Here is a 13,573-nt window from a genome sequence, read left to right on the forward strand (position 1 = left end):
AAAAAAATAATATGAAACAACCTTAGTTACCTTGCCAAGTCACCACTCAGATAATAAGACTAGAATAACCCTATATATCAAAACAAATTATAAAGCACAATTCTCTCATTATTGATAAAAAAAAAATTGACAAAAAAAAACAATCTAAAAAAAACACAAAAAAACAACTCGAGTTAACTTATATTAACTCACAAAACTCATAAACCAGATCATAAAATTAAAATAACTTAATAAAAAAATAAACCAAAATAAAATATAAAACCTAATTTTTAATTAAAATAAAATTAAAAAATAAATAATAATTGAAAAAATAAACCTAAATCAACCAAGTTTACCTCCTTCCTAACTAAAATAATCATATAGATATAAATCATAACAATTCATGAAGTTTTTAATAAAACAAACTTAAAATATTGTTAAAATGAATAGTGTCATGCGCACGCCACCTCTTTAAAAATATATTAATTAATAATTAGACAACTCCCACAGATAATTCAATTCAGGGACACAGCAAGAGTTGGTAGAAAAATTTCAGTATATTCCCTAGTTGACGTCCTCGTCTTTTTCCTCTCTGGCTGACCATCATCATCTGAACAGGTCTTTTTTTTTTTTTTTTTGCGAAATCAAAATATACATTTAGTCCCCGGTTATTTATTTATTTATTTATTTTCAAAAAACTACAAATACACTAAACACATGCAAGTACAAGAGGGAAGACTATGATTGATGAAAAACAGTCAGATATACAGCGTGGTTTGATATGATTAAAAGCGTAGTGACTATTTACACTTCAAGTAACATGAATGTGGGGCAAAACAATCAAAACTCAATACCACTATTTATCTGAACAGAAAAGGAAGGTTGGCCAACATTGGAGAGAGGAGCATCGAGTCTCAGAACAAATCCTGAGCTCCCAACATTACCATTCCACTTAGACCTGCCAATCTGCAAAAGGGCCACATAAAAGAAATGGATGTTAGACAATGATGAATAAATAACACCATCACTGCCCCTTACCATCAATGTCTGAATTTCAGAAATGATGATTTGCCATGTGAATTTCAAAATGATGATTTGATAAGCTAGGGCTATTCATGATTGCAAAATGGGTTCAACTGTTGTCTTCACAAAGTATCTGTATACGAGAAATTTTAGGAGGATACGTGAAGATTCTTGACATTAGTGGCCTCCACATGTAAACAAGAATTTCCCAAATATTTCCTGAACTTTCTCACTCTCATTTCAGTTTGTGACCCAATTACCCAATATTTTCAAAATATTACATGTATCAGCCTGAAGTTTCACTTAGGAGTTGACTTCATATTGATTGTCTTCTGAAGGTAGAAGTTTTGAGTAGCTTAGGGGAAAATTCAATGCAAATATCAACCAGAATTTTCATTATGGTCACAAGTTGCACCCTGTTATTTCAAAATATATGATTTTCATGCATATCAAGACTCTGGGCAAAGAAATACAATCCTAGGAGACCATATCGCATAGATGTGAATGATCATGAGACAATGCAATCCAACAATAGAGGATGTACGCAACTATTTTGTCCCACAGATGCACGCATCTCCACAACACAACATAGCTCCACTGGGAAACATTGTGAATGATGATGATAGGACAAAGACCAGAACTGGATAACCCCATCATTAAGGATTCCACTGGTTTGGTATCCATTGTCTACATTTGTTTTCTCAAATTATTTTGGTGGACTTTTTGTGATTTAGTTTTCTCAAACAGGATGGTGAATTGATGGATTGTCTTCCAATTCATTGTTCTCCCAGGAAGTTCCAGCATTTAAACTTGTGCACACATATCAATGAAAGTTGAACTAGCAAGTTGTACCTATTCATTTCAAAGTGGATTAATGGGTTGGAAAAGAATTAGAATATTTCCTATGGCATGAAGGGTGCATGCAATTAAACCTGTGCATCTTCAGATTCTTTCAGTTACAATGAAGATAATTTGACGTATCTCTCTGTTTTACTTTTTGTTTTCAACATTTTGATATTTTTTATCCTGCCATTCACTTGATTTTCATGAATAGGAACAGGTGCAAACTTCCTGTGTACCTGGGTCCCATCCTGTTAGCTAACAAAGTAAAAGATGGACCAAGAAACCAAAGATCCTACCAAGCAGAGATGTATAGTCAAGATAAGAAAATATAGACCAGTTACAACTTACTGATAGCGATGCAAATGCGGAAGGGTGTGTCGTCGCAGCACAGCCACATATCAGATTCAAATGGTCATTCACTGAATGAATCAGTTCTGCATGCAACCCAGGATTGCTTCCGCCAAAAGTGGGGCACAAACTGACAAGATGTCATTAAGAGTAGAAAAGGTAATTATATTTACTTACAGTACCATAGAAGCTGAAACTTTTGCTTGAGTTTTAAGTATACACAACAAGAGTGAAGTGAATACACCAAAGTAAAAGGTAGGGCAAGGAAAAACAGGTTCTGCAAACATAGGAGGACCACATATTCAAATCATAACTGGCATGTATATTTTACCCTCAACAAGACCTACTTTGTTTCACCAATATAATTATTCATGCTTTTTCCAAAAGCATGAGATAATTGATATTAGGATACAATCAGGCCCAAGATGTATCAATAAGATAATTGAAGGCAGGCTGTCATGGCCTAATAAAACAATCATGTTCTCCAATGGCCACTTAATTGTTTATAGCGGAGCACCACTGATTAAAACAAGTAACTGAGATTGACCACAGAAAAAAGCAGGTCCAGCCTTCACTTGGCAGCATCAAGAAATGCAGACTGACCCTGGTTTGTGATGGGTTAACTATGGACTCAATGGACCAAATTCTAAGGAAATCTGTGGATAACTAAGGCCCCGTTTGTGTTGCTGGAAAGTGGTTTCCTTGGAAAATGAATTCCTGAAAAGTGAATTATTTTCCGATGTTTGGTAGTATCATGGAAAATAAGTTGAAAAACACTTTCCAGTATTTGGTTATATTATGAAAAATGAACTAGAAAATAGTTTATTAATGTTTTTTTTTTTTCAAGTTTATTAAAATAATGAGGAACAAATCTTACAAATTAAAAAGTTGAATGAAAATGAAATTGAAAAAAATCTAATTTCATAAATTATCTCAAATAAAATAAATAATAATCAAAATAATGGAGATCAAATCTAACAAATAAAAAAATTGAAAGATGATGAAATTAAAATAATAATAATTACAATTTCATAAATTATTTCAAATAAAATAAGTAACAATCAAAAGAATGAGAATCAAATTTGATAGATAAAAAATTTCAATTAAAAAAATGATAAGAAAAAAGCAAATAACAATCATAAAAATGAGGATCAGAGTTAATATAAAAATCAAATTAAATCAAATTTTAAGGGATGAAATAAAAAATAAAAAAAAGATTCAAACAAAATATATATCAATTAAAAGTTTGAGGACCAAATTTGATATTATCAGCAAATAATATGATATTTCTAAATTTTTCATAACTTCTGAAAAGTGTTTTCCGCCCAAAATAAAAGGAAAACACTTTCCCGGAAATCAAACCAAATTTTTCTTTGACTGGAAAGTGTTTTTCGTTGACCAACTTTTCTAATGGCAAACAAACACAGGAAAGTTTGGAAAGTGATTTCCAGAAAACCACTTTCTGGGCAAACAAACGCCCCCTAAAAGGAGTACACAAGTAATGTGTGGATTGTTTCCTATTGACCATAGTCATCTGATGCCACTTTATAAGAAGCAGGAAAATGATAGTTGCACTGTCAGTGTGTAAAGCAGTATGTTAAGTAAATGTAATAGAACAAGCGCGGCGGGGATTAGTTCTGAAATATTTTCTACTTCTTTCTGGCTTCAATTTACTATTTTTTGGATGACAACCAGTATTCAGTTATCTTTGCTATATTCATTTTCTCAATGAAATTTTCTCAGTTTTGAAGGAAAACTAGAGTGCAGTTTAAGTGTAACATGGCATCACAATGATCCCAATGCAACAGATATGTTAACATTCAGAAGTGAAGGCATAATTAGAGCACAAATGGTAGTCTTAAACACAGAGTGGAATTTTTATTTTTATTTTGTTCTTCACTGTTGCTTCTGCAGTCACCAATGCAGGTAATTCAGGATTTACTATTTCTGCTTTTCTTTTCCTTTATTCCACCTTCTTTTTTTCCTTTTTTAATGGCTAGTTCCATTGAGTTTCCTGGTTTTTGTAGATTGGTCCAGAATTACATATAACCAGACCAAGGTACACAAGGAACCACAGGATAACTTAAAATAACATTTTACAAGGTACTTGGAGAGCTCTGCAAGCAGAAGTTATTAATATAAATTGAAGAATCAGCCTGAGAAACCATGTTCTTTTCACAAATTACTGAAGCACTTTCGAGTTCAAAGGCCAAAGTCATTAATAAGACAGCTACTTTGCTCATCTCTTCCACGTGTATGGAAAAACAAAGAGAGATCGTAATTTTATTGAAATTGATATGAATGTAGAACTTTACCTGAACTGAGCAGCTGGTCTCACCATAAGACCAGATCTCCGCCATGCCAAAGATTGTGCAAAACCTAATGTAAAGGATTTGTCAGGCCATTGTACCATCGGTGTGATTCGTGTTCCCCACTTATTCTGATAAATATTCAGAACAACAGGCCTTAGTTCACACCAAAATCAATTCAGAGAAATCCGCTAATGTACCTTGAAATCATAAGTACTGGCTGACAAGTTCAAAACCTGACCTTACAAGAGAAGCTGAATCTCATTTCCCCAGGATATTGCCCTTGAGCTTGAAGAAGACCTCCGCAAAGAGGTGCAAAAGCACTGGTAGACAGCCCCTCACCAGATACATAAGTCAATTGCCCATTTGGAAACTGTAAATCCACAAATGACTGCATGTTGAAAGAGATCAAGGAAAGGAAAGTAAGTGAAAAATTAGTTAAACATATTTTAATACTACAAAAAGACACTAATAACTGCATCCAAATCTTCATGCTTTCATTACAGAGGTTATTGCTTCTGTACTCAATAGGATCACCAGGCAGCAGCAAAGGCAAGTATACCTATTTTGGAAGAGATTTGTGCTTGAGGACAGGAGGAAGGATGGCAAGGCTGCTCTGATATTCTTACTTTTTCCCTTTTGAAAATAATTTCAACAAGCTCTCCTGCCCCATCACTCAAACTAAAATCTGAATTTAGGATTTCAGCCTAGTTAAATAGAGTGTTAACTTCCATCCATATCACTGCCTTGCACCACTTCCAAACCTAAGGAATTTTTACTTGGTCTGAAGAAGGGGAAATGGCATGACACTTGTTGATTTTCAAGACAGTGAAACAACTACAAAAAAAGAAAATTCAACTATGAAACATCATGCACTGACAAAAATGCACTTTTGGGGAAGGATGAAAGAAGGAAATTTGTTAGAATGGGAAGGATTTATAGAAGAAAACCCCAATAAAAAGAACCGAACACAAGAGAGCACTTTGATTCTGTTGAATACCAGCTAAACAATCCTAAAGCATTATACCATAAAGAAGTGTGGAACACAATCCTATCCCACAACAGTAACTCAAAGTCAAAGGATCATGCTTCCTGTATCCACTTCTTCATTGATTCTACAAGATGTAGAATACAGCCTATTGTTTTTGGCTACCCACACATTTATTAAGCCTCTAAAAAAAATGTGATAATTGAAACATAAACTGATTTTAATGCCTTCCATATCTTAAAAGGAGCTCTAACTTACACAAGCTATAGGATTGAGACAGAGCATTGACATTAACAACCACCTTCGATGCTTTGACCACACAGCTGGACACAGAGAATGCATTCCACTCTGACAAAGAAACAAGAAAAATGGCACATGAGAAGAACAATTTCATAAAGCAATCATAAAAAGACATCCAAATGCAGATTCTAGTATAGTACAAGGAAAAAACTGATTCTCAATGAATTGTTCTGTATTAAAAAACAAAAAGATAAATCAAATAAAGGCAGGAAAACATGATCAACAACAGAAGATCTTAAGATATGGAAGCTAAAAGGTAAATAATAGGTATTGATGGTGAAGTCTATATCAGCATATGCACCAAAAAACAACAATTGTAACGTCAAAAATAAGTACAGAAGAAAGGTTGCCATAAAGCTAACAACATGCAATTAATAGAAATAGCTGGAGATCAATAAAACAACTGGGATTGAGCAAACAACTAATGTTTAGTGATACTTAAGCTCACGTCTTTATAGACCATTGCCATTTCTTGTCAAGCTTCAGGCAAAATCTGAAGCTTAAAAGCAAATACGTTTGTTGGATAGATGAGGTTTTTTCCTTGTTTGATTGAAGGTTTAGAAAAGAATATCGAAAAGCTTGAGCAACTTTTTCCACAGTTCTACAATCGCATCTATTTTCACATTTCAGAGAGGTAAACAGAAAATTGGCCATACCTTTCTATCATAGCCATACCAAAGCAAGTGTTGCTTTGACAGATGCACGGGCAGAAGAAAGGTTGAATCACGCAAAATCAGCACAGGTCCAAGCTGGACAAGGAACAGAGATGAATTATCATTTTCTGACGTGGAACTTCCATGTGATGCCTCTACTCTCCATAAATCTCCCCTTGCAACCAAAGAACTCTCAATGTTGTGAGTTCTGCTGTCATAAGTTGAGGTAATGTTTATGGTCCCCTGCATTCAGTGGAAATGCATCATCAAATAAACTGCACAAATGGAATACAATTAAAGCCAAATTGATAGCCTTCAATTATGATCACAGAAAGGGCAGCTGTCATAAGTTGAGGTAATGTTTATGGTCCCCTGCATTCAGTGGAAATGCATCATCAAATAAACTGCACAAATGGAATACAATTAAAGCCAAATTGATAGCCTTCAATTATGATCACAGAAAGGGCAACAGGACAAGAATACTACAGCAGGGAAACTTTTGCTGTCCATCTGTACTCGAAATTCTTTTGGCCATAAAAAAATTAAAGAGGGTAAAAAACTACAGACAAACAAAATGATTCAACTGAACCAAGCTCCATGTTACTGCCCCCTTTACACTACTATATCAAACACAATCAAGATAATTCAACTGAACTGACCTCCAGCCAAGAACATAAGGTTACATGTAATCATAACATGTTATTGCCCTTTTATTATTACCCCACCCAGTCTTTCAAGCATTTCACTTATGGTTGCAGAATCTCCTATTTGAATAAATAGCTACAATGAAATCATGTATAGAAAGAACATTATCAGACAACACAACCAATTTTGATACATGCAACCAATTCTTTTGCCTTGTTGCCAAAAAGAACCAAACTGAAACATACAGAGATTGAAAAAAAGAAAAAAAAAAAAAAAAAAAGGAAATCGAAAATGATACGTTGAGAAATGCACAGAAAAAACAGTACAGGAAAAAAATCAGGCATGAACCACATAAAGGTCCAATTAGTGAGATTATGTCTCTACTTAATCAATGTGTTAATGATTAAAAGGAATTAACTAAAAACAAAAAAACTCACAATAACGATAAAAAAAAACAAAACAGTGAGACTTAGTGGCTTCTGCAAGGGTTGCTTGACGTTGTTCAGATCATGCAAAATTTAAACATCAAAGCAAATTGTGCTTTGACACATTCTGCAACAAGTGACAGGTTACACACCATAGAACCACTCCTTCAGTTGCATATAATTTGACTAGATTCCATCAAATGCGACCTTGCTACAAAACCAAATCCAACTGGTAATTCTATATGTATGATCAACCACATTATCCAAGGACAAGTTCTACTTAGAAACAATGAAAACCACAAGGATATTATACTCCTCTCAAAGCCTTTTAAGTTGCTTGAAACTTTAAGTTAAACATACAGCACAAAGCAAAAGTAGATCATTAATGAGAACATAACATACACAACTGACCTTCAAAGGAAAGCAAGTCAGCATTCGTTAGACAAACTGCTTCTAAAACAAAGCATGTCTGCCAAAGGAGAAAGGAGGTAGGTGTAATTCATTTTTCTTTGTTTTAGACACAACCGTTATCAAATGCAATGGCATAAACTTCAAACGTTCAGTTGTTTCCAGATAGGCACTACTAACTAGACTGGATGCTGTACTATTGTAAAATTTGCACCAGCCAATACTTCTAAAAAGACATGGTCTTTCTCAAACAGGAAGTCCTATGGCTTCCAATGCATAATTGTTTCCAAAAAAGTCACTATTATCTAGACTGTGTAACATACTATCTCTGTGAACTTCCTTTCCAGACTTCAAAAGGTTGAAAATCAATCAAATCACATCCTCCATAAATCTGTAGAACCAAGAAATTTTCCCAACCGAGTTTCAAAAGATAAAATATCGCTTCCAAGCAAACAGTTAAACGGACAATTTAATTTAAAAATCTAAATGGCAATCTATTCCTTCAATAGCATTAGAAAATACACATAAATTACCATTGTTGTATGAAATAAGGACTTTCCACGCTAACAAAACAAACACAACCAAATTCTTAAACAAAATGGCGTTTAAAAGTCATTACCTGTGGTTTACCAGGATATCCCACACCCTTCAAATTTAACCCACCAATCTCCTCATCCAACAAGCCATCCACTCCACCACCACCACCACTATCCTCCACAAACCCAAAATCCCTCAACCTCTCACTAACCAAACCCAACTCTCCCTCCAAACCCAACCCCACCTCACTACTTTTACCATCCATCCTCACCCCAACCCCCCCAGTCTCATCCTGCTTAAACGGCACCGGCAATCTCCTAAAAAACTGATGCACCATCCCATTCAAAGCCGCTCCAAAATCAGCCCCAGCTTGTCCAATCCTATTTCCAACATCCAAAATCGCCGAAAACCCATTTATCCCAGAATTATCAGTCAAAACCCCAAAATCCCCTTTACTAAAACCGTGTCCCGGAAACTCCACATCGAAAAGCTTCGATTTTGGAGGGTTTGGCCAAGAAAACGCAGAAGGGTAAGTTATATGTGACTGTATAAGGCCTGTGAAGCCTTGAGCTAGCCGGTCTGCGAAGTCCTGGCCATGCCTTTGGACCTCCTCCCATGCTTCAAATGATCTTTCTACCGACATTCGATTGTGAAATTCAAATATTCATGTGATTTTCACTATTGGGCACAAGACAAATTCGTTGAAAACACACAATATTGAAGGTTTAGGTGACTTATTAACAGAAAAAGTTTAAAGACTCTAAGGATGAGGCTGGGTTAGGTGACAGTGGTAGTTGTACAAATGATCGAAACTAGAAACAGCTTCAATATGACGAGAAAAAAAAATATCCGCTTCAAAGATAACAAAAACAAAGTTAAAAACAAAAAACTCTTTGAAGTAGAATCTGAGAAACCCTAAAGTACAAAGCTAATAAATCAAACAAAATTTCAAGCTTTGATTTATACTTTTAGGCAAAAAAAAAAAAAGACATGATTTTGAGATCAGAATTTTATTTTTTTATTTTTTTCGATTTAAAAGGAATGAATTATAGGGTTTGTTTTGCCTAAACAGAGGAATCAAAGTGTGAAACTAGGGGTTTGAAAGAGAGAATTGGGGCTTCGTGTTTTCTAAACAGAGAGTGGAGATCGATGAAGAAGCGATTTTTTTTAGTGTGAAAGGGGTTGAGCGTGAAAATGTGCGCCGGGGGTGTACTGCGCATATAGATTGCTTTGCTGCCACGTTGATGCTAATACCTGTGTCTAGCTAAGGATGGAGATTTTATTATAGGGCGACCGGAATGCCAATCAATGTTACGTGATTGTCACCATGTTGTTGTTTTTTTTTTTTTTTTTGAATGGTTGTTCTTATTGTAAAATTTTAAAAAATAAATTTTTTTAAAATTAATTATTTTTATATTTTTAAATTATTTTAATATGCTATATTAAAAATAATTTTTTAAAAAATAAAAAAAATATCATTTTAATATATTTTTAAACAAAAAATATTTTTAAAAAAACTGTTATTACCCTTCCTTTAATTTTTATTATTTATATAGGAATTTGGAATCAGAGTTTATTTTTTGTTTTTTTAGTATAATAATAAAAAAAAGAGTAAAATATTATAATGGAGAAAATATTTAGAATATAGATCCCGTTTGTTTGCTGGAAAGTAAATTTTTTTTTAAAGTAAATTTCAAGAAAATGAATTATTTTCTGATGTTTGGTAATGTAATAGAAAATAAGTTAAAAAATATTTTCCAGTGTTTGGTTATGTTATGTAAAATGAGCTGGAAAATAACTTATTAATGTTTTTTATTCAAGTTTATTAAAATAATGAGAAACAAATCTTACAAATTAAAAAGTTGAATGAGAATGAAATTGAAAAATAATATAATTTAATAAATTATCTCAAATAAAATAAATAATAATCAAAATAATAGAGATCAAATCTAAAAAATAAAAAAATTGAAAGATGAAGAAATTAAAATAATAATAATTAACATTTCATAAATTATTTCAAATAAAATAAGTAACAATCAAAAGAGTGAGGACCAAATTTGATAGATAAAACATTTTAATTAAAAAATGATAAGGAAAAAGCAAATAACAATTATAAAAATAAGGACCAAAATTAATATAAAAATTAAATTATAAGAGATGAAATTGAAAAACAAATATTTAAAACAAAATATATATAGCAATCAAAAGTTTGAGGACCAAATTTGATATAATCAAATATGATATTTTTAAATTTTTGACAATTTCCGGAAAGTGTTTTCTATCAAAAATTACAAAAAATACTTTTCTAGAAATCAAACCAAATTTTTTTATTAATTAAAAAATATTTTCCATTGATTTTAAAATATTTTTCATTAACTATTTTTTTTAATGAAAAACAAACGGCCAGATTTCTTATAACTACTTTCCAGTAATCAATAATAGTCATAATCAAGATTGTTAAAATCGCGATTTTGACACGGCATGGAAAACACAAAACAAACTCGGATCGTAAAAACAGATCGTAAAATCGTAAAATCATAAGGAATTTTAAAATACATTAAATTAATTCAATTTTCACCCCATTAATCGTAAAATCCAATTTTCACCCCATTAATTCAGTCCAATTAATTCAATCCTATAATACTAAAATGGCACTACATTCAGTCCAATTCAACACTTTTCAGTCCAATTTTCACTCCATTAATTTAATTCAATTCAGTCCAATTAATTCAGTCCTATAATACTGAAATGACATTCAATTTAGTCCCATTCAACAGTTTTCAGTCCAATTTTCACCCGATTAATACTATTAATTCAGTCAAGATATATATTGTGGCAGTGTGGCATTCAATTCAACAATTTTCTCACCCGATCTATTCAGTCCATCCAATTTTCACCCGATCAACTCCATTCAATTCAATTCAACATTATACATATACAAATTATAGGACCAGGCAAAATCAAAATTGTAATTAATAATTACAGGGTAACAGACTAACAGTTAACAGGGCAAAACAAAAATCTATTACAAGGGCAAAATCAACTATTGCAGTGATGATGATGAAGGCAAAATGAACTTACGGTGAAGAGTCGTTGATGATGATGGCTGAACGGCTGCTGGTGAAGAGGCCCGATGTCGTCTGCTGCTGTTGAAGATGGGAAAGAAAGGAGATCGTTGCCGGCGTGCCGCTGTTAATGAAGATTGAAGAGGAAGCCCAAAGCCATGAGCTGTTGAGGAGATCGTCATCGCTGTTAAAATCGCGATAAACAGAAAAGGAAGCCGCGACCGTGAGCACTGAGGAAAGAGAAGGAGTGAAGACTGGACCGTGACCGCTTTTGTGGAGAATGGAGATCGTCGTCGGCCCTTTTGTGGTTGTCGGTGCCCAGTTGGTTAATTAGATAAGGGGATTGGGGATTAGCCGATTAGGGATTTGTTTGGTTGGAAAAAAGAAAGAGTATTTTGTGAGTTGTGATTTGTGAAGACTGAAGAGTAAAGAGTGAAGCAGTCGTGTGACTGTGCATTTCCACAGCCAATAGGCGCCTGACAGCTGGACCATGGGGGGGAATTTTGTTTCAGCGCATCATTTTGGCACAATCGCAAAGTCGGTCCTGAAATCGTGATTTTGCGCGATTTCATCTAATTTTTGTGATTTTACCTGATTTCATCTATTTTTTATTTTTTCAAGCGATTCAACATGTAATGCATGTTTACTATTTTACAAGTCAAAACATGATTTTAACAACCATGACGACAGTGAACAGCGGATGGGATATTCCAGCAGTGAGTCAAAGTGATCTTAAGCTCAACATAATTGACATCGTGATAAGGCTTTAAGGTGGTAATGATTCCAAGGCTGCAACCTTGTCAGGGAATAATGGGCTGGCTCGGTGGGAGGGTCTTGGTATCATTGTCTTGCCAAATACAGAGATGGTGAAAACTATCTTTGTTGATAAATTCATGTCTTATAGTATTGAAGAGTGTAGTTGAGTAACAGACATATATTGGGTTTTTTGTATTTTAAAAGTATTTATAAAAAATTAGAATTTTTTTATTTTTTTTATATTTTAATTTTTTTTCGTATCACTTTAACATACTAATATTACAATTAATTTTTCTAAAAAATATTATTTTAATATATTTCTAAGTAAAAACTATTTTAAAAAATAACTAATATCACACTTCCAAACAACTTCTAAATAAATAATAAGATCCAAAGGGTTAAGACTTTTCATGTTTTTTTTAATTAATATGGGTGTCTGGGTCAGCTTACGTGCACCTCGACTAATCCCGCGGGCCATGAAGTTAATGACCATATAAGTCTCCAATGACCCTGAGGTTTGTGGGACTTAAATTGGTGATTTTTAGAGAGCAAATCTAGAGTTTAACCAAATAAATTATACCCCTCAGAGTTAAAAAATTGTAAATAGATTGTGATGTTTTTATCAAGTTTATGACCTGGTCCAATAAATATTTATGTATGTATGTGTAGCATAGAGAGACAATTCCTTAACGAGATGTATTAAGCAAAAATTGATCCACGGTTAAGTTAAGCTCAGAACAATAATAAAAATTGGATCATTGCATTAGTTTTTGTTCAAGAAAATTACAGATTTTATGGTCGGATGCATGCTCCATAGACTTAACATTTTTAGCCTTTGGCATCTTTGTCATCGTTATCATAGGATAGAGGTATACACACACTAACTATCTGGTATGCGCGTAGTTGTGGGCTGACCTTTTTTTATTATTATTATTGGGCGCAGAAAAAAGAATGTGCAAAAGTTTACAACGTGTAATTTGGCTCCGAGCAAAAATTATAATTGTAAACGCATATGTTTATTTAAATAAATTAAGAATTATTTGTGATAGTTAATAAAAAAATACTAATAATAACTAAAAATAAATTAAAAAATTAAGAGATAAATATGTATCAAAATATATGATATCGTAATATAGATAACGGACCCAATTGTGTTGAATAACTTTATCTCTTAGAATCAATCTTATATTAACTCGGATGATAAGAAAAACACGCAAAAAAATGGTCAAATTAATCTCTTTTTTAATGCAAAAAAAAATATTCAAGCATAGTTAATGTGTTTTCTAAGAGAGAA

General features: G+C 33.1%; 1 protein-coding gene across 1 annotated transcript; it reads right to left on the reverse strand.

Moving 5' to 3' along the window:
- Positions 1-697: 697 nt before the first annotated feature.
- On the reverse strand, positions 698-9,706 carry LOC18095444 (uncharacterized). The gene is made up of 7 exons (XM_024593889.2): positions 8,541-9,706; positions 6,447-6,686; positions 5,749-5,838; positions 4,744-4,893; positions 4,509-4,633; positions 2,194-2,323; positions 698-945 (listed from the first exon to the last, which is right to left on the reverse strand). The coding sequence occupies exons 1-7, from the start codon at positions 9,099-9,101 to the stop codon at positions 820-822; spliced, it is 1,422 nt and encodes a 473-aa protein (XP_024449657.1). The 5' UTR covers positions 9,102-9,706; the 3' UTR covers positions 698-819.
- Between the last annotated feature and the right edge of the window lie 3,867 nt (positions 9,707-13,573).

Source organism: Populus trichocarpa, chromosome 1 (genome assembly GCF_000002775.5).
Source record: "Populus trichocarpa isolate Nisqually-1 chromosome 1, P.trichocarpa_v4.1, whole genome shotgun sequence".
Lineage (NCBI taxonomy): Eukaryota > Viridiplantae > Streptophyta > Magnoliopsida > Malpighiales > Salicaceae > Populus > Populus trichocarpa.